Source organism: Mesoplodon densirostris, chromosome 19 (genome assembly GCF_025265405.1).
Source record: "Mesoplodon densirostris isolate mMesDen1 chromosome 19, mMesDen1 primary haplotype, whole genome shotgun sequence".
Classification (NCBI taxonomy): Eukaryota; Metazoa; Chordata; class Mammalia; order Artiodactyla; family Ziphiidae; genus Mesoplodon; species Mesoplodon densirostris.
The window spans coordinates 60,617,093-60,639,856 of NC_082679.1; the positions used below are offsets into that span (position 1 = coordinate 60,617,093).

General features: G+C 43.7%; 1 protein-coding gene across 2 annotated transcripts in view; it reads left to right on the forward strand.

Annotated features, from left to right (window-relative positions):
- The window catches only part of CDH13 (cadherin 13), a 1,057,374-nt gene that overhangs the window by 392,902 nt on the left and 641,708 nt on the right, over positions 1-22,764 (forward strand). For both annotated transcript variants that reach the window (XM_060083564.1, XM_060083563.1), the window contains exon 3: positions 8,306-8,514. In XM_060083564.1, the coding sequence (XP_059939547.1) occupies positions 8,306-8,514 (209 nt within the window). The remainder of the gene's footprint in view (positions 1-8,305; positions 8,515-22,764) is intronic.

Below are 22,764 nucleotides of genomic sequence, written 5' to 3' on the forward strand. Positions count from 1 at the left end.
ATGTTTTCTGTTTCTCTCACTTGGGTAAATCCAAAGAGCCTCTGGACTAAAGTCCTTTGAGTTCTTTCACAGAAAGTTGGGCCCTACTGAGAATGTGAAAAGCAATTAACTGATGGTCTGTATCCTGGGCAGAGTCCATCTGATGTTTCTGAACTAAGTGCTATTTCAGTTGTTAGAAAGGCATGGCTTTCCATGCCCCAGCGAAGACTCTGCAGATCAATGGATATGCAGGCCCTTCATGCTAAATGGAGCAATTGAATTCTGTTTGACTAACTGAGCTATGAGTACCAGGATATGTGGTACAGTCTTAAGAGGGAGTAAACAACGTACATTCTGCATTTTTGTTTGTTTGTTTTCTTTTTTTTTACCAGCATACTGCTGAAACAGAGCCATTCTCTTCTGTGTGCAAGTATAGGTTGCTAGAAATAGATCCAAGTACGTCTGACTGTGGGAGGAATACACCTCCCAGGTTGACTGGTTCCAATCCCACACTACTACTGATCGTCACATATCCCCACACACGTGTACAAGTGGAGTCTTGGCCACCAAGACTCCACCAGGCCACCAACTCTGAGAGGCCCTAAAGTTATGTGTAGACCAGTCTCTACAAATGTATTTAGGACCATTTGCCCATGTAAGATACGAGTGCATGGATCACAGACTCACCCCAAAATACTTATAAGAATAGCACAGATTCCATATTTAGTTCATACCTATCTACATGAGCAGGCCTGCTTTATATTTTGCAGATAAATTTAAATCCATCTGCATTGTTATATTTTCTGGGATCATAATATGGCTTAATTTGCTTCCTCACACATTTCTAGATGGTAAGGATTCTATGCCTTTTCCATTTCCATCCCTAAGAACCACATTCGAAAGAAAGAAATAGAAAAGCATAAAATCAAGGTCAGGAAGATTAAGCCCCTTAATTCACATGCCAAACTTCCCATTTCAATTGTGGTTTTGTCTCCCAGCTAAAGTTTGTCTTTTTGTGACATTTGCATTAAGCCCAGAGGACATTTTGAGTGGAAACACGCTGAAAGCATAATTGAAACTCTGAGTGGTGCCATTTGCCTAATTTGCATTTTCCCCCAGGTGGAGATTTTTTACTTCCCCCCTTTCTTCTCCTAGGGTGTTCAAAGATTATCTCAGAGAATGATGTTGTGCAATTGATTCCAGTAAATCCCCATGTACAGTATATTATATATATAATTTTTTTTTCCAGAAGCCATTTTAAATACCAGTGATAAACTATTAAGGAAGTCCTTTGTAGGTTCAGAATAGTACAGATAGCTCCTTTTCCCCCTCAGATAGAGGTTTTCAATATTTTTTCACAAGTTTAATTGTTTATTAGAATTTTTCCTTTCAGTTTTCTTCATGGTGTTATTCTGAGCTACTTAGGAGGTTGTCTCTATAGAAACATCTATTTAAAAAAAAATAGACATAGGCTATTCAATTTCATCCTTCATACGTTCTTTGAACTCTTCACCCTGAAACATGCACTGGCTTGATCTCCATTTAAAAGTTTGAGAATCACTGACGTTTTGATTGTGTCAACAAAGTTCATAATGTAAGACAATGCAGAGCTGATCCTATCAATTGTGCCCTGTAATAGGAAATTTAAGGTGAGATTACAATCAGTGGGGAAGTAGAGTCTGTTTCCTTCAGGAGGAAGAAGAAACAAAGAGTGTTGTGACCTATTTCTGTTTTGATTAATATTAAAACACGCTCCTCGGCGTGGTCTAGGTTTGTGCCTTTTCTAAGGTTTTCATCTTTCTCACAACCTCATTACTCATGTTGTATATATTATTTCAAATATCAGAAGCTCTCCTAGATTATATCAGATAATCATATATAATTATATCAGAGCCCTCCTAGATTTTAAGCCTGAGTAGGGTAGAGCCAGGCATGCATTTGTTCAAATGAGGGAGGAATATAACCCAAGCCAGCATTTCTGGAGAATGGAACACACATCATTGTGAGGGTTTTAGTGCATGCATGGACAAACATATGTTTTTACTTGACTTCTTAAATTTATTTTAACATTTTTAGAAAAAAACACATTTGGCACATTCATCATGTACTATAAAGATTATCTTCAAATAATTTTGTAAATGAAAATGTGAGTCAATTAACAGAAAAATATTAAATGAATAATAGATCAGGTATGAAAGTATGGCTAGACTGTGAATCTGGAAGCTAGCTGGTTTTTAGGAAGGAGCACATTTGCTTAGGCAGACTAGCCTAGACTAACAGGCCTTAACCTCATTCGGCCACACTAGGTCTCGGTTGCCAGAGGAGAAAAGTCCTCACATCAAACGGGTAATGTGAGGATTCACCGCAGTCATGGATAGAAGACTCTCAGCACAGCGTCGCTCTTTTAGAAAAAAGAATGACTTGGATTTTTGACCTGTTATCTTTACAAACAATCCATTTGAAGAATATTTAACATCCCTTTGTGGCGTCCACTATGGGCAGGCACTGTAATTTCACTCCTTTGATGTCATTTTTCCTTCATGACTTCTTATGTGAGACAGGTAGGGCTTTGCCAAGAAAAGTGGGGGGATCCAAAGATGGGCAAGTTTGGATCAGAATCATCTGCCTCACTCCTTTAGCCTCAGCAGAAATGTCTGTAGTAACCATCCCCATGGTAACCGCATAGGCCAGAGCATGGGTACCTGGCTAGAAGGAGGTGGAAGGACCCAGGAAGCAGGCAGAAAACCAGCTCGAAGAAGGAAGCTGTGTAGAAAAGGAAAGTGAAGCTCCTTTAATGTCCAGAATTACAGGAATAATGATGAGAATAGTTCTTTTTCTTGGGGCACCAGGGTCTGTCCAAAGTGCTTTATGTACCTAGGTATATATCTTGTTTAATGCTCACCGTAAGAATTATAGTACCTATGAGGGGAGGTACTGTTGTTTGTTCCTTGGTTAAAGGGACAGGTGGGGCCTCCCTGGTGGCGCAAGTGGTTGAGAGTCCGCCTGCCGATGCAGGGGATACGGGTTCGTGCCCCGGTCTGGGAGGATCCCATGTGCCGCGGAGCGGCTGGGCCCGTGAGCCATGGCCGCTGAGCCTGCGCGTCCGGAGCCTGTGCTCCGCAACGGGGGAGGCCACAACAGTGAGAGGCCCGCATACCGCAAAAAAAAAAAAAAAAGGGACAGGTGGTTTTCCCAAGGTCTCAGGGCCACTACACATGAGCCAGGATTGGAAAAGGGCTTAGAAACCTACCATTAAAACTGCTTCTTCTTAGGGCACGAGAATAGCAGTTCCTGGCATGATAGGTCCCCACCCTCTTCTCTGTGCCAGGAATCTCTGGGAAATGTGGAAACCTGGCATCTTGACAAGGAATCCATTGTCCAAGGTCCTAGTTCTTGGCCCTGGCTGCATTAGATTCATCTGGGGAGTCTTAAAGAGATACTAGTGCCTGGACCCCAGCCTAGCTATGTCAGAATCTCGGTTCAGAGTTGGGACAGGTATTGCTACTTCTTAAAAATATTCTCTAGGTGATTCTCATAGCCTTGAAAAAGACCCACAGTCTAAAGCACTCACTCCTGAACTGGTAAAAGGTGTCTAAAATACATAAGACCCAATTATGCAACCCTAGTTACTTGATAGCACAAGTTGGGAAGAGAGCTAGAATATATTGAGGGCCTACTGTGTGCCAGGTCCTGAATGTAGATGTGGTCTCTCAGTATGCCCTCACCTAGTACCTCTGACGACCTGGAGGGATCCGTGAGAGGCCTGAGGGGACAGGATGGGGGCAGCTGCCCTTTATCCCCTCATTTATCATTTCTTGGAAATGGATGTGCCGAGAGCTTGAACTATAGATGCAGACTGATCAGACTGGGACCAGGGGTCTGCCTTTTCTGGGTGTGTGGCCTTGAGCATGTTAGTCAGTCTCTCCAAGGCTCAGTCTTTTCTCCCATAGTATGGAAATGATGCTTATAGATTATGCATTCTCAGTGGGGCTGTATGTCACCAAATGGGTGACATGGGTTCTTGGGAGAGAGGCAAAAATTGTACTTTGTGTGTGTGTAGAGTACAGATATACATGCAGTAAATAAACTGGTATACAGTATGTCTATTACATTGACAATTCATGAGAATGGTGGCTATTAGACAAAAACATCTAAAAACGTTCCTGGGTCAGGGGAGTTAATGAAAAAAAGTTGGGAAATGCTGCTATAGATTAGAATTGCTATGAGGCTAAAAGGAGAGACTGAATGTACAGTCTTGGGCACAGAGCCTGGCACTCAGATGCCACTCAGTAAATAACAAGTTACTGTTCTTTGTCAAAACTTCATTCAATACTCACACGCCAATCCCAACTATGCTTAGTGGCTATGCGAAGCTTTATTGGGATTATGAGGGAAGATAAGGCACCACCCCTGACTTCACCAGTGAGCTCAGTAAAAGCTAAGCACAGGAGGCTAAGTGCTGTCCTGAATGGATGCACACAGAGCCTGGGGAACTAAGGGGAGACCATGGCTGAGCTCTTCATTTCCTACCTGGCTCCACTGCTGGGCTCAACCAAGACAAGAGGTGATAAGGGGCCTTCCTTGTCAGTTCCCAGCCTTGTCTTCAGTATCTTCTGTGCCCAGTATGGAAGAGGTACCCGTGCACCACCACCACTAGAGCATCATTTAGCCCCGAGAGAGTACTTAAGTGGAATTGTTATTGATGGCCTCCTGTATGGAAAAGCTTTCTGTTCATTGCTGGAGATGAATAAAAGAATAAGATCCAATTTCTGCCCTTGGTTCTGATGGGGAAAACAGATACATAGAGTGGACCTGTTGATACGATATGATATAAAATTCACTATGTACCGGAAATGCTGGCAACGCAAAGAGGATATTTGGAGAAGTGGCCCAAGCTGCCTCTCCAAGAATGATAGAGTTAATGATAGAGTCATCAGGGTGAAGAAGCTGGGAAGTACTTACCTTCTGCACAGAGGGAGCGATACAGCCCATCGAAGGGCAGGAGAGGAACGTAGCTGTTGGGAGGTGCGGAAGTGGCTAATGTGGGAGACAGAGTGAAGATGGACGCCAGTGGGGGCCAGTGGACAGCTTGGACAGGGAGGATCTTGGGTGTTGAGCATTGTTTTGCATGGGGAGCCAGAGCTGTATGAGACTCAAGAGGAGGAAAGTCAGTTCTGCAGTTGTGATGGACGGGTCCAGATTTCCTTCAAGGAATACGTCTTTCTGTGGCCTTCCAGACCCCACATTTCCTGGACCAGCTCATCTCTTCTTTGCTTTCTCCCTTGCTCTCTGTGCCCATCTCACTGGCTTACATGCAGCTCCCTGAGTGCCACAGGGCCGTTCCATATGTTGTGGTTCTGTCTGCCTGTAATAAGTCCCCTATTAATGTCCATCTCCACCCCTCCACCCTCACACTAGACTTCAAGCCAGGGACTGTGTCCATCTTTGTTCAACATTATAACCCCAACATCTGGCATAACCTGGGCTTAGGAAATATTTGTGGAAGGAAGGAAGGAAAGAGAAAAGGCAGGAAGGAAGGGAAGAAGGAAGGAATTGACCTGTGAAACTAGAATCCCTACAGGGTCTTTCTATTCTGGGAAGATAATTATTGTGGTGATAATAACCATATTGGCCTTTGTATGCCTTCCCTAGCCTCCAGCCCTTCCCAGCTGAGACTGTCTTCTTTGATCCTACCCAGGGACTAAGGCCAGACCAGCATCCTGGCAAAATAGACAACAAGTTCCCAAGCGGGCCCTGTCATCTGAGCAGTGTGCCTTCAGTGGATTGATGCTAATTGATGCTGACAATGGAAGCGACTTCCGTGTCTCTCCTTCATATAGTTCACTTCCAAAACCTGAACCAGCCACGCCCAGTCACTCTTAGCTACGAGGATGGTCAGAAGAAGTGAACAGGTGTCTGAGAACTGCAGACTCCCAAGAGATCCCATGTGTGTACATTACAGAGAAGCCCGTAGAGCTGACTTGGCAGCCAGGAAAGGCGCTGGAGCCCTGACACAGAGGGACCTCGAGGTGGCACTGGCACCCTGTGAAGTGCTTCTGGGCTGGGCGGGAACGTGGGAGCAGGACTGAGCTGGGGACTCACGTCATTATATGCAGGTTCTGATGGCATTTCAGGAGGAGAGTGTTTTACAACAGGGCTTTGTCTTTACTGAGATCAGGTAGTGGTGAAAAGCAGACAGACCAGGGTTCAAATCTTGGTTTTATGATTTACAGACTGTGTGCTGGGCACCTCCTTTGCCCTCTCAGAAGACTCAGTTACTTTGTCTACAGACTGTGGAGGGAGGGGGTCAAAACTGTTGTAAAGATTAAATAAGGTCATGTATGTAAAATGCTTAGCACTGAGTCTCATGTGTAGAAAGTGTTCAACTCACATTAGCCATTATAATGATCAGCTAAAATGGTTATTATCACCGTAAGAATTATGGTCCCAGAATAGAAAGATCAGCTTAATTCAGCAGTTATATGGCTTTAACAGTGTACTTGGACCCAGGTAGATATTGTCACTAAAAGACACACAAGAAGGTTCCTGGTAGTAATATTTTAAGAACCCCAAACTGGAAATAACCCATATGCCCATTAACAGTAGAGTACATAACTAGACGCAGTATGGCCACATAATGGAATTCTATACACTGACGAGGATAAACTGCGCTACTTGCAGCCACTTGGATGAATCTTACAAACATAATGTTGAGTGAAAGAGGCAGACACAAATGATCACCCACTCTACGATTCCATTTGCATGAAGTGCAAGTACAAATGAAACTCATCTATGGTATTAGAAGTTAGGATAGTGTAGCCTTTGGGGAGGAGGGTAGGGATTTTACTCAGGGAGGGGGAGGAGGGGGGGCTGGTAATATTTTGTGTCTAGGGCTGGGTGCTGGGTACACGGATGTGCCCACTTTGTGAAAATTCATTGAGCCGTACATTCTGATTTATGTGCGCTTCTGTATCTGTGTTATGCTCCAATTAAAGGTTTAGGAAACAAACAAACAAGCCTGTTTAGCAGAGAGCTAAGAAAACAAAAGTGAGAGTGGGGAAGAAAGCAGATAATACAATTCCACGCTTACCCACAGGGTCCCCAGAGTTTACAGAGGAAGGCAGATGGGCACACACACATACAGACAATAAGTGGTGATACCTGTAGTAACAGAATTGTGCACTAAGGAAAGACGCACCGCAGAGGGAAGTGTGATGGATCAGCTGTCACAGCTGCTGCTCATGGTAACGGCCCTGAGCTCCATGCGGTTCCGCCAGCATGGCTGCTGCTCGGACACGACCTAGCCATACAACTGTAGGAAGTGCCCTCACATCTATCCAGCCACTGTCCTAATCTGGGCCAGGCATCATTGGTATGACACCAAACTAACAGTTTTCTTGGCTTCTCTTCTTGCCCTTCTCCAAACCACTCTCTAGAACCCAGAGCTACTAAATTAGAATCTTTGGACTGGGTGCTCAGTACTTAAAAAACAAATCTCCCATGTTATTCTGATACACCCCAGCCCCGTGGGAAGCACTGATCTACATTGGAACCAGAACACACACCTGACCTTGACCCTCTCCACACTAAAAATAGTTCAGGGCTATGGACCAGAACACACGCCTGACCTTGACCCTGTCCACAATAAAAATAGTTCAGGGCTATGAGGCAGCCCCCTAACTTAGTGGCATTTCCTAATTTGTATCTGAAGGACATGTTCAGCTTCATTTCAAGCCTCTCCACCTCCCCAGCCCTGCATCATTTCAAGTCCACCTCTGGTCCCAGTGCACTGAGTTAGTTCTCTTTCTCTGAGTCTGTTTTGTTACTTCACCACCTCCATGTCTTTGAGTAACCTAGAACCCCAATACCCTCTTAGGGGCCTTCTAATTTCCCGTTCATCTTCAAGACCCAGCTCAGATATCATGCCTTTGAAGCTGTCCCTCAAGGCTCCTGAACTCTCTGGTTCTGCCACAGTACCTCATACAGAAGGGAGGAGATCGTGTCCTCAAATATCACTCCACCATATCTGACTGTACGCTTAACTCACTACACTCCAGGGCAGGGAAGAGGTTCTCTTTGTGCATCAACAGGCTTTGCACCTGCCTGGGCCATGGGAGGTGATTAAGGACGATTCTTGATTGAGTGAGGTCCTTCAGCACAGTCAAAGCCATATGGCTACAAGAGGGTGCTGTGGGGTAAGGGGCAGCATTCGTGGATCTAGAATGCAGAGTGGTAATCCACGTTTCATGGTCAAAGGTAGCTCCAGGACCGAGCTGCCCAACCTACTCACACTCCTGTTTCTGTTCATGTGTTTTGTTTTTGCCAGTGACCTTCAGTGACTGTAAGGGAAATGACAAGCTACACTATGAGATCTCAAGCCCATACTTCAAGGTGAACAATGATGGCAGCTTAGTCGCCCTGAGAAACATAACTGCAGTGGGCAAGACTCTATTCGTCCACGCCCGGACTCCCCATGCGGAAGACATGGCAGAACTCGTGATTGTCGGGGGGAAAGACATCCAGGGCTCCTTGCAGGTAATAGAACTGCTTGGGATAAGTTGGGTCCAAGGAGGAATATTGCGGTCTGTATGTCTTATGGGGAAAATGGGTCTTTGGTTTATTATTGGTCAAGATTCTTTTGTTGTTTTCAAATGATAGAAACCTAACTCAAAACACAGTCTGGCCGGGGGAATTTTGGGGGTCATGTGACAAATATTTCAGGGATAGCTTTGCCTGCTAGCATGGCTATGTATCCGTGCCCATGTGACGACATCAGCTTTGGTCTTATCCATCTGTGGTTCCATTTTCCTTCTACTGTCTTTACTCTTAGACAGTCCCAACCATCCCTGCTTCCCTGTGTGGAGGTCTCAGCAGCTCCACTTCATTTGCTCAGTCTGATGTCACCTGAGAGAGCATCTCTTCCTGATACTGCCAACCCAAGCTTGAAATCGAATCTTATTGGCTGTCCTTAGAGCGTGCGTCCATCCCTGAGCCAGTTACTGTGTCCATTTGGTCCTGAGGCTCTGGTTGGCTAAGTCTGGGTCACATGCCTTGCCCCCAAACCAGGGTAGACTCAGCCCCACCTAAAGTATATGGACTGAGAGTGAAAAAGAGGGTCGTTAGTTACTCAGAGTAAGTTAGGACGCTGTCATCTAAGGAAGGGAAATGGATGTTGGGCAAGAACCAGAGTTGCCCACTGGAGTTGTGTATGAGGCAACCGTGGCATATGGCGCTGCCCCTTTGCCACGCACTGGTGCCCATGCCTTTCCGCACGCACATGTGTGCAGATCTCTGCCCCTGCACACATGTGACTTTAGGAATGCCACAAAGTGCCCTTCAGACTTCCTGATTGTGTCATCCAGAGACATTTGGTACAATGGACTTACCTACTCCTGCTTCACCAGGAGTTCAGAGACTCCGTGGCTTCTCAGTTATAGAAAGGGATGACATACAGCAAGACCCAGGCAAAATAATAACAATAATAATGGCATGTCCCCAGCTTGGTGTGGCTAGCCTTTTCCTACCTGCTGCTGGCCTGCTCTCACCCAGTTTTTTAAAGCCTGTGATTCCCACTGCCTTTCTCCATCTGCCACACTCCCCGTAACCCTGCTTTATCTGCTAATTTTGTTCAGTGGTGGAGTGAACACCGATTCCACAGCTGGGGAGCAGAGACAGTACAAATGGCAATGTGAGTGTTGCTTTCCTGCCAGTGCTGTCTGTGTGATCTTGAACGAATCATATATCTGCAGACTAGAGGGGTTAAACAGTAATGCAATGGCAAGTAAGTGGCATGTATGCTGCCCCACTCTGTCACCATATACGTGGCACATATTGCTAATCACCCCTGGCTTGACCTGAGTATCTCTCCCAATACAATGCTTCTGGAAGTTACACTCCATTGGTCATTTAGAGATGTTTGTAGGGCTGGAATATATTTGCCATCCCTGGACTGGACAAGCTCCATAACTCCCCTTTATATCTGTGAATCTGTGAGTTAAGGGCAGATAGCAAGCTACAACTGAATCCACATTGTGCCACTGACGTTTTCAAAAGAAAATAGGATCTGGGTGAATACATACCAGTGTGGAAATCCATTGGCACCACAAAAGCAAGCTTATCTCTCACTTAGCCGTGGTCATTTTCACAGCATCTCACTAACTCGTGATATAAATGACTTCCAAATATCTAAAGCAACAAAACTGCCAGAATGTGCAGCACAAAGTGCTTCTTGGGAACAAGTAAATGGCACAGAGATTCACAGAAGGGGGTTCACATGCAGGATGGAATGTATTTAGATGAATATTGTTCATTGTGATTGACAGCTCATCTTTAAATCTGGAACAGACAGTATCATAGTATTTAGCTCAAAGCAGAGCAGAAGGGATTGGAGGCACTTCTTAGGACAAAACTTCACTTTCATAGGCTTGGAGACCCAGGATCGTTACCAAGAGACTCAGTCTTGAAGAGCTGGTCTCTTGAGTTCCAGAAAGACACCCTTCTGGAGGCAAAGCTCCTTGGAGCCCCGGCTGTTTCTCATTTGTCTCTTTCTGAACACACCATCCACATAGCTTGGCTGCAGTTGTTTGCTTCTTATAAAGCACAGTGGAGGCTGCTGTCCTGGTCAGTTTGCCAGGCTCCAGCTGAACGGGGCATTCATCTCCCGCCTCCAGTAATTCTATGAGGTTTGAAAATCGGCCTTGTGAAGTTGCCCAGATGTGTCCATAATTCAAAAAGTCCAAAAAAAGAAAAGACTAGGAAAACAAAATAGCTAGGCAGAGAGGCCCTCTAAGGAAAGCACAGTCCTTAACAGATACCCAGTTGGTATTTTTGAAGCCCTACTCTGTGTGGCAAAGTGGGCCAGCTGCTAGAGAAGGAAAGCAATAAGTACACTAGTCAGCTCCGCTCCTGGTTGGGGAGAGAAAGTGAACGTGTATGTTGATTAAGTACCAAGTAGGGAGGCAGTGGTGATGGCTGCTCTGTGCCTTTAGAGAAGCGAGAGGGCAGGGGAGGTGGGGCTGGTAACGACAGCCAGTGAGTGCATGGCGCTTACTGTGTGCCGGGTGCTGTACTCACGGGCCACAGAGGCTGACTCATCTCCCCACCACCGATGAGGCACATGCTGCTGTCCCCATTTTACAAACTGGGGTAAACCGAGGCACAAGGAGGTGAGTGAGAACCTGTATTGTGTAGCAGGACTCTCATAAGTGTGTGCATCTCAGGGTATGCTTATTAATGGGCGTTATTCCTAACCCTCGCAACCTCCCTGTGAGGCTGCTGTTGGCACTCCCTTCCTACAGATGTGAGGACTTGGCCAAGATCTCCTAGCTTGAAATTGGCAGAAATGAGATTGAGATTCTGGCCTCTCCACCCGTTCTTCTTCCTGCCACTTTGCCCCCCGGAGGACTGTGCCCCTTGGGTGGCTACCCATGGGTCCAAAGGTGAGGGCATGAGTTAGAGCAATACAGTAGCGATGGAGGGGAACAACCAGTGGAAGGTGCGGTTTGAAGGAAGAAAGGGGCACGATTCAGCGTCCTGATGGTTCCACATTGTCTAGCCTAGGAGGATGGAGACGGATTGGACCAGTCAGGGAAGGCGTGGTGGGGAAAGGTGAATGGTCCAGCTTCGATGCGTTGAGTTGGCGGCTCCTGGGGACGTCTTGATAGAGACAGGGATGGATCTCTGGGTAAACATCTGGGGGAAAAGCAGCATAGTGGTGGGGCTTTGGCTTTGGTGTCAAACTTCAGCGGGTTCAAATTTCTGTTCCACCACTTATGATTACGTGAGCTTGGGCAAGCCACTCATCTCCCCGCACTTCAACATCCTCATCTGCGAAGCAGGGTTAAGAATAGAGCTTCTATCACAGAATCACTCCATTGGGCTCAGCACCAGACACCAGGTGACCTGTCCCATCAATGGCATTATTTTAGAACCTCTCGAGAAGGGATAAGGAACCATGGGCTAAATGTCCTCTCTGAGGCTATGACACAGAAACCAGAGATTAGAGGTAGAAGAAGAAAGTAAGGCCGAAGAGAGAAACAAGGGCACTGGGGCACCCGGCACAGTCAGAACAGGAGAGACGTCACAGAGGGTGGTTTCACATCGCTATGTTTGGGAAGCAAGGAATCTCTAAGACAAATGTAACCCCAGTGAAGCCCAATTCAGCTGCAGTAACTGGAGCCCAGCAATTCTTTAATAAAAGGATGTGCCTCTCTTACCTTACCTGCTCCCTGCGACCCTGTTTCACTGGAAAGCCTGTAGCCCAAATCTGTGAAGTCTGATTGTTAATACTTTAATTATAGACGCTCAAGCTATTGCTGCCTTTTTAATGGGTTGCCCAGAAGCTAGTACCTTCCTGGTCCATGTAAGATCATCTTAGATCTGCATGGGTGGAGGAGCAGTTTAGTCCCTTGTCTTTGGACAGACGAGGGGGGATGGTTAAGGAGGGGGCCAAGGTTAACCATGCATGCACAAAGGCGTTTCTAGCCTGTGGAATGTGATCATGAACTTGACTCACAGAAGTATGTCTGGACAGAACCGTGGCTTGTCCCCACCAGATCTGCTGTCCCTCACTGCCTGGCAATAGTGAACATGAAGACAAGAGAACATTTGCTTTTATTTACTTACTTTTTTTTTTTTTTTTTTTTTTTTTCTTTTTGCGGTATGCGGGCCTCTCACTGTTGTGGCCTCTCCCGTTGCGGAGCACAGGCTCCGGATGCGCAGGCCCAGCGGCCATGGCTCACGGGCCCAGCCGCTCCGCGGCATATGGGATCCTCCCAGACCGGGGCACGAACCCGTATCCCCTGCATCGGCAGGCGGACTCTTAACCACTGCGCCACCAGGGAGGCCCTATTTACTTACTTTTTAATTGGTTAGTTATTTTTACCTTGAATATAGAACTCCAAAGGTTTACATGGAAAAGCTCTGTGTTTCATTCCTTTTGCATCTTGGATAGAGATGTCTTTACCTGCTGTGTAAATGGGACTCATCAACCTCATTTACACGTTTCAAGCCTGGGGAAAAAATATGCCACTCATTTATTTATATTTCTAATTTAAGAATTTGTAGCTTCCATAACTGTAGATTATGGCACCAAATTCTGACATCAAATAAGAACTCAATAAAGTCAGGCTGGGAAGTAAGAACATCACAGAGCTTGCAAGAATGTACTTTGAATTGATGTTTCGGAGCTAAAGAGACTGTAGCTACCAGCTACATTTTGAAATGTGAGAGTTCACACCCTAAGCAACTCTAGAATTTAGACACCTGTGACCCAGGCAACTGGGTCTCATGAGCAAAGGAGGAGACATGCATATAGCAGAAGGGAGAGTTGTGGAGGCCCACAGGCTACAGGCTTGAATCAGGCTTCCCTACCCCCAGACTGGGGTTATCAGTGCAAATCTGATCCCATCACTCCTCTGCTTACTTCCTCATCAGGCTATTTGGCTCTTGGGATAAATTCTGAAGTCTTTATATATGTGTGAAAAGGTCCTTTACAGTCTAGCCTGGTCTCTACAGCCTTCCCTCAAGCCTGATTCCTTTTCATTTCTAAGTGGCTTGACGTGCTGAAATGTTACTTCCTCCCAGAGCCTTCCCTGGTACCCGTTCCAAAGGAAGGTCTCCCCTGCTAGTCTCACTTCTAGCACCTGGTCTATTCCTTCCTGGCCTTCTTCTCAGTTGGTAATTAAGCGTTTACTTCCTTATTTAGGTGTTTAAAGTGTGGCTCCCTGATGAGACTATAAGCTCCCTGAAGGCAGGAATATAGTGTGTTTGCTTTCTACTGCCCTCTCTCACTCCCTGCTTTCCTTCCTTTCTTCCTGGTGTGTCCACTGCTCTATCTTCAGCACCTGGCACAGTGCTGGCGTATACTTGGTTTTCAGTAAATGTCTTTTGAATAAATGCATGAGTAGATTGAGTCCCTCATTTCATACCACTCCCTGTATTGAGCTCTGCCCCCACCCCCCAGTACCAAACCACATGTGGTTTCTTGAACTGGCCGAGCTCTCCCTCCCGTTCATGCTGGCCATTGCTCTGTCTGGATTATTCCCTCTTCGCCATGGCCCCAGCTGCCCCACGGCCAGCACCAATTGACAGGGCTAACTCTTTTGAAACTTCTGGACCGGCCAAGATTTCTCTTCTTCAGGGACACCTCTCTGACTGTCCCCTGGCTGGTTAAGTGAGTGTTCCTCCATGCTCCTCAGAGAGCCCTGCCTGGTTGCCCCCCATCACAGCCTTAAACTTTAACCGTCTCGTTTTTCTGTGTTGGTTTTCGTCTCGATTCTGAGCTCTGGAACTCAGGGCCCGGGCTTCCATGGAGGAAGCCTGAGAACACTGCCCTGGAGCTGGACACCTTGGCATGATTCCCAGTGCCACGCTTGCCACCTCTGCTCCAGTTCCATCAGACGTAGAACAGGCTCGTAACAGTATCAACTTCACAGAGATGTCACAAGGATTAAATGAGTAAATGTATGCAAAGTATTTAGAACAGTGCCGAGCACAAAGTAGGGGCCACGAAAAAGCCAGTTATTCCTCCTCATCATATCATTAGAGTCAGACTGTAATACATGCACAGTGAGTGAACTGGGCAAATTCAGACAACGCAATCCTTCCTCCCTTCCAATAAGACCAAATTCTGTCACTTACACAACCTAGAGAATTCAAGATTATACATGAACTTACATGAAACACTGACTAAACTTCCGAGAGAGGATTCTTTATTCCTATGGGTTCACCTAACAAACATCAAAAGACTTACAGTATGTAGAAGTTAATTACAAACAGTTTACACTTCTTAACTGGAAGTCAGTGCATGGTATTCTCAGTAAAGGGAAACTGGTCTCTTAATCAAGTTGCTGAAATTAAATGCAAAAAATATATATATATTCTCCCCCTTTTTTGGCCATTTTAAAAATCCCTGAAAAAAAAGTAAGATGAACAGAGAAAGTTATGACAGAAATTGAAAAGGCAAAATTTAAGGCTTGTTTACCTTGTTTGATCATTACCACTGTAAACATGCAATTTAAAAGACATAAGTTTGGGGCTTCCCTGGTGGTGCAGTGGTTGAGAGTCCGCCTGCCGATGCAGAGGACGCAGGTTCGTGCCCTGGTCCGGGAGGATCCCACATGCCGCGGAGCAGCTGGGCCCGTGAGCCATGGCCGCTGAGCCTGCGCGTCCGGAGCCTGTGCTCCGCAACGGGAGAGGCCACAGCAGTGAGAGGCCCGCGTACTGCAAAAAAAAAAAAGACATAAGTTTGGCTCCTAATCCACTTCCAAGAATCATGATAGAAATAGTTCCAAAAAAATAAAATAAAAGGAGCAATTAGAGGAAGGAGCAACTTGGGAGAAACCATTGTTTTTATTTTTAATATTTAAAATAAAATATGTCATCAGCTGATCAGAAGCCAATATTAATATTGCTGTTAATTATGTATCTTGATCCTCAGGGGAATTATACCTTTTAAATCCACTGCTTTGCAGAATCTTAAGGTTCCATTTGTTAAGTACCTCTTGGAACGGTGAGTCCAGTAGCTCAAAAGCAGTGGCTGAGTGCCCCTCTGTTCCTGCATATGTATGTGCTCTGGGACATTTAGCTGAATTGTTGTGGATGATGTTAATTAACCGGGAGCTGGAATGACTCCAAACTGGGATTTAATCAAACATTTAGTACTTAATAAGTCATGTGGCACTGAAAAGGCACCTAACTCCTTTGAGGTTTGGTTTTCTCATCTGTACAGTGATACCCTGGCCTTGCTTATGTACAATAATGGGGTACATGAAATTGAAAAAATACGTATTGTACCTAACCCAGTGCTAACAGGATTCTCAATCACGAATTGTTTATTCTTCACTGAAGTACCCAGTTGCTGTCACTTATGCATATTTTTTTCCATTTTTCCTAATCTCACACATTCTAGACAAAAATATTTTTGCACTTTTGTTACTGAGATAAACTCCAGTTTTTATCATCCCTGAGCCAACCATTTGAGTCTTCTCTGTTCTGGCCACTATACCATCTAACCCCCAAAGTGCCTGTCACACTGCATCCATGTGACTTGACTTCATTTGTTGAAAGCATCTCTGAGAATGAGAGCAACCAGCTTATGGTAAAATTAATAGCCTTGTCTCCAGATCTTATTACATTGACTGGGAGGGGCTTGGAGTCTGTCAAGCTGGTCAGTGGTATTGATCTTGCTCTCATGAAATACGTTTTATAACCACCATAGTGGAGAACCAATCTGTGCATTTACTGTGGCCATAAAGAAATGAAGAGTTAAAGCTGTATATATGTAATATGCTCTGATTTAACAAGAGTGATAACTTCAAAAACCTGCAGAGGACCACTGTTCATGGCAAACGCCTCCCCAGTTACTATTAAGGGAAATTAGTAACCATTTAACTGTCACCCAAATTGGGGAAAATATATAGCTCCAAAATTATGGTACAGATCCACGAATTGGGCCTAGAATAGGGTATTAGGCTGTTACATTTTGACACACAACTAAATTGTTATGTTTATGATTCTTAGCTCCAGGATACTATTCAAATATAGTAGATGAGACATACTTCGACTCATTAATTTAAGTAGATAACAGATGGCCTTGTGGATCAGAATCTAAGAAAACTATATTCTGAAGATTAATTTTAATTGAAATGCTTGGAGAAAAATAACTGATCCCATAGAAAGTCTAGATAACTAAAAGTAGCTTCTTTTTGGCTTGTGAAGACTCAAGATTTTATGTTGTACAGAAGTGTGGGCCAATAGAAAAACAATGCGAGCCACATATGTAATTTTAGGTTTCCTTATTTAGAAAAAGACACAGATGAAATTAATTTTAATAGTATATATTAAACCAGGCACTTCCCTGGTGGTCCAGTGGGTAAGAGTCCCCACTCCCAATGCAGGGGGCCTGGGTTCGATCCCTGGTCGGGGAACTAGATCCCACATGCATGCTGCAACTAAGAGTCTACATGCCTCAACTAAGAAGCCTGCATGCCGCAGCTAAGACACAGTACAGCCAAAATAATAAATAAATAAAGCTAATAAAAAATAGTATATATTAAACCATATACAGTATATATTTAACATATATATTTAACCATAAATATACCCAATGTATATATTGTATATTTTACATATAGGGCTTCCCTGGTGGCGCAGTGATTGAGAATCTGCCTGCCAATGCAGGGGACACGGGTTCGAGCCCTGGTCTGGGAAGATCCCACGTGCCACGGAGCAGCTAGGCCCGTGAGCCACAACTACTGAGCCTGCGCGTCTGGAGCCTGTGCTCCATAACAAGAGAGGGCGCGATGGTGAGAGGCCCGCGCACCGCGATGAAGAGTGGCCCCCGTTTGCCACAGCTAGAGAAAGCCCTCGCACAGAAACGAAGACCCAACACAGCAAAAATAAATAAATAAATACATAAATATTTTATATATACACATATACATACACCCAATATATGCATATTAGGTTAAATTTCATAGATGTAGATATTCTCTATATAGATATATCTCTATATCTATTCCTGTATATCTATATATAGATACTCTCCATATCTATATAGATATATCTATATATCTCTCTCTCTCTACATACACATATATACATACATATAGGCATATAGGCAGAGATATATCTAAATAGATATGGAGAGTATCTATGAAGTGTGTGTGTGTGTATATATATATATATATATATAAATAAATTTATCCCAATATATATAAAACCTAAAACATAATTTATCATAGATATATCAATAAGTAATCAGGTGAACATTATTAATACTTTTTTACATTCTTTTTATACTGAATCTTTGAAATGCAGTATGTATTTTACACTTACAGCACATCTCAATGTAGATTAGCTGGATTTTAAGAGCTTAATAGCCACAAGTAGAAATTGGCTATCAGTTAGACAGGGCTGCCATGGAATTCTGCTGGAATATTTATAAATTTTGAAAGAGAAATGGAAAGAGTCATTCACTGGGGGCCTACTACATGTCAGGACATTGTCTTAGATGTTCTCACACATACGTCTGTTTTTCTGATCCTCATAGCCAGCCTGTGCCATTGGTAATCTGGTTCCTACTTTGCTGATGCAGAAGTAGCCCAGGTTCAGAGATGATGAGTGACTTGGCCAGTGTCATCATTCTGTCAGCAAGTGGCAGAATTGGGAATTGGGCCTGGACCTTCTGATTCTATGCAGTCCCTGCTATTTTAGTAATACTGACATTTACAACGGAACTAGTGCTTTTCTGTTCTACTATAAAGACTATGAAATGACATAGGAAAATTAAAACGTGGTTAGAAAATAAAAAATGAATGCAGAGCTGAGCAAAAACTCCTAAAGAAATTTTAGGTAGCTGGACAAGTCCTGTGTTATCACAACACTTTTAAAAACTCTCATCATGAATAGAATCTTTGGAGAAAGAACCTCATGGAAACAGCACAAGGTTTCTAAATACAAATGTCCCTTAGGCCCTGAGTTCCTTTATTTCAGACCTTATCTCATTCATCTTCATAGTCCTAGAGTCTAGTGAAAATGTATTACACTTATACTTCTTAAATTATAATTTAAAATTTTATTTTAGTATTTATTATATGGATTTGATCCTCACAACAACGCCTTGAAGCAGGTAGTGTTATTCTTGTTTTATGAGTCAAGAAACTGAGACTCAAAGAAGTCAAGAGGTCGGTCAGTCTCGGGTGGTAGAGCAGGTCAAGTGGCAGCTCAGCATTCAAACTGACAGTGATTCCCTAGGCCCAGTGCTCTATCCACAGCTAGCTTTCCAACAGCTGCTTGGGGCTTTTCAAGTAAAAGGAATATAGAATCATCAGCGAGAAATTTTCACCTAGTATTTCTGATGGGAGAAGATAATGTGATAGAATGCATATTTTTCTAGGCTCTCTGATATACTTCTAACCTCCTATCTTTTATTATTGCCATAACTGAAATACAAATGAATTTTAAGTGTAAGTATTGAGGTGGTAACCTGTTTTTTTAAACTCGCCTCTTATCTGGCATATGGAGATACCTGATCACTGTGGTCTTTGCCAGTTGGCACGGCTGCTCTTATTGGAGATGAAATGACGTAGGAAAATTTCAAACTGATGAGAAATTTTAAAAATCATATAAATCTGAGAGAGAATTCTAAGGAAATTTTTGGTAGTTGGAGCCCTGTGTTGTCATGACACTTTTTAAAAACTTTCCTCATGAATAAAACTTTTGGAAGTAGAACCACTTGGAAACAACACAAGATTTTCATATGTAAATGTCTCCTAGGCCACTCTGCAAAAGTCTGGTTCTCAATTCTGATTGAAAGAACAAACAAAACAATTTCAACGATAAGAGGGCACGGTTGTTGATACAGACCATGGACTGTCTCTATTTAGTTTTTTGGTCTCAATATTTGAAAACTCGGTAGCAAAGGAACATTGAGAGGATGTACCACTTACTCAGTCTCCCTCCACCAAGCACATGGGTTAATCAGATTACATGTTCTTCACCCAGACTTTTAAGGAAGAAGCCTGAGCATCTGGAGAAAATAAAGCAAAGAAGAGCATTATGCCTCCAACCAACCATATCCTCTATCTGCCCATGCAGGTTTCTGTGAGCCAGGCTTGATTTGTGGTACATGACAGGGTGGCAACTCCTCTTGGGCCACACTTTGATGCTGTTTGATCCTCAACTCAATTGCTTGTTCAGAAAAAGACAAGTCTAGTCTCAAGCTATCACACAGACAAACAGGAATGAGCCTGTGGCCAGGGCCCAACCTCATCAGGCTTATTTTGTCTTTTTTCTGCTCCTGTTAACAGAAGCAGAAACCCTTGAGTCCTATCTTCTAGGGATGCTACTTAAAAATAATAACAGTAATAATAATACAGTAAGTCCCCCACGTATGAACGAGTTCCATTCCAAGAGTGCATTCATAAGTCCAGTTTGTTCCTAAGTCCAACAAAGTTAGCCTAGGTACCCAACTAACGCAATCGGCTATATAGTACTGTACTGTAATAGGTTTCTAATACTTTTCACACAAATAATACTTATAAAACAAACACAAAAAATAAAACATTTTTAATCTTACAGTGCAATACCTTGAAAAGTACAATAGTACAGTACAACAGCTGGCATACAGGGGCTGGCATCAAGCGCACAGGCAAGAAGACTTATTAACTGGAGGAGGGAGAGGAGGTGGGAGATGGTAGAGCTGAAGGATCGTCAGCAAAAGGAGATGAAGGGCAAGCTGCAGTTTCACTCACACCCGACATTGATGGCACAGGTTCTGGTTCCTTGCTGGATTCAGTTCTATCTACCCTCTTGAAAAAACAATCCAGTGATGTCTGGGTAGTAGCTCTCACCCTCCACGCGCCTAGAGCCCGAGCTCCGCAACAAGAGAAGCCACCGCGATGAGAAGCCCCTGCTCACGACAACTAGAGAAAGCCCGTGCACAGCAACAAAGACCCAATGCAACCAAAAATAAATTTAAAAAAAAGATACTATACTACTGTACTCTATACAGTACTGTACAGTAAAGCACACAAAAGCACAACCACTTGTGGAGGATGCACACATGTGACAATGTATGCCAGGCACGTGAACTAACTTACGTGACTGGACATGCGCAAGTGCGTTCGCATCTTTGAAAGTTCGTAACTTGAAGGTTCATGTGTAGGGGACTTTAACAACAACAAGAGTGCCTACATCCCAGTGGGGTCCACAACAGAACCACACTTTGCTGAATTGCTTCTTTCTTATAAGGCCAGAAGTATCAACAATCAAAAGGCAAATACTGTGGGTACGTGGGCATCAAAATATGATTATTTATTTATTTTAGTTTTGGCTGTGTTGGGTCTTAGTTTCTGTGCGAGGGCTTTCTCTAGTTGCGGCAAGTGGGGGCCACTCTTCATCGCAGTGCGTGGGCCTCTCATTATCGCAGCCTCTCTTGTTGCGGAGCACAGGCTCCAGACGCGCAGGCTCAGTAGTTGTGGCTCACGGGCCTAGTTGCTCCGCGGCATGTGGGATCTTTCCAGACCAGGGCTTGAACCCGTGTCCCCTGCATTGGCAGGCAGATTCTCAACCACTGCGCCACCAGGGAAGACCAAAATATGATTTTTTTTAACAGAAAATAGATTTTGTTAACACTTGCTCTTCTTTATCATGCAAAGAGAGATAAATTATCGAAAAAGTACTTTAAATAATATCCCGTATACAATTTCAGAATTTGACTTATCAGTAGACTTACACGTAGGCAGAGAAATTTCAAATGCTAACAAAGGTGGCATCTCACTGCTCTTGGCAATTCCCAATCTCCAAATCTGGTGAACATAGCCAGTTGGAGAGACCTTTAGGTGGAGAAAGAGCTTCCCTAAGGGATGGAGAAATACAAATATTCAAGGGCTACTCAAGGCCAATAGGGCTCAAAAAATGTGAGACTGCCTTCCAGGCAACAGTTCAAAAATATCCTTCTTGATTAGAGGCAGCTTTCAGTTGGCCTGAGTGTATTGCTCTAACTCCATTGACTCCAGTGGTTTGCCACCATCCTTCTTACAATTCAGAAGGGGAGATTACAGAGTCTTCCTCACTGTTCTTTGTCTTTTACACCAATAAGAGAAAATTGGACCTGAGTTTCAAGAGGGGGATTTTCCTTCCCTTGTTGTCTACATAGTTTCTCCTGCCTCCCAGCTATTTATGGAAATTAGATGGTTCCTTTAATTTTCTATTTTTGTGCAGCAAATCCTTTTGACAAAAGGTGTGCATTGTCAACCAATCCCTTCATCATATCAGGCAAATTGGGCTTCTGTTGACAACAACTTTTTACAACTCCTTTCCTTTGAAGTTAAGAAGCTGTAAACAATGATGGTTCTCCAAGAGGCCCCAGGAATGGTCTGAATAAGTATAACTAGGCTTTTCCTGAAGACCACACCCTCATTCCAGATGCCCCTGTATGCTACTTATTTTTTTTAGCTTCTGTGAGATTTAAGACAGCAAATCAGGATGCATTATCTTCTTCCTTTCATTGTCCATTCTCACAAACCCCAGTTAACTCTCACAAACCCCAGTTAACACAGATAATTGAGGCTTGACTGCTTTTTCACTCCAAGTCTCTCATTCAATTTGGACATTGTTAGCAAAGCCTGGCTCCTAAGAGCGTGACCGTCAGTCTTATTTGCCTGGTTTCCCTGTGATTTCCTCTTTCACTCAGGCCTTTGGATATTTTTTCTACATAGAAAAAAAATGACACAGAAACTGAATCAAAGAAAAATAATGCAAAAAACCCAAGAAAGTCCCCCCATATATATATATTTTCAAATTCTACATAAGTCTTACAATTTTGGTGTTGGTTTATTAGGTAAAGTAAAATTATATGCTCCATAAGGGTAGAGACTGTGACTGAACTGTTCATTGCTATAAATCTAGCACTTAATATAATACCAGGCACTGAATAAATACTTATTGAATGACTAAACAAATGCCAGAGGTGGAATGAATATTCATGTTAATAATGCTGATCATAGCCAACATTTATTTAGCTCAGATTCTGTGCCAGGCACCTCTCTAAGTGAATTTCTTAGGTTAAGTCATTTAATCATTACAGCAACTCTATGACATAGGTACTGTTATCTTCATTTTACAGATGAACAGAGTAAGACATGGAAAAGGTATGTGACTTTCCCACAGTTATACAACTGGAATATTTCAGAGCTATACTTTGGACTCAGACTGTTCAAAAAGCTTTATCAAAACATTTTATCCTTTTTTGTCAAGATAGAGAAATATGAGCTAAATATT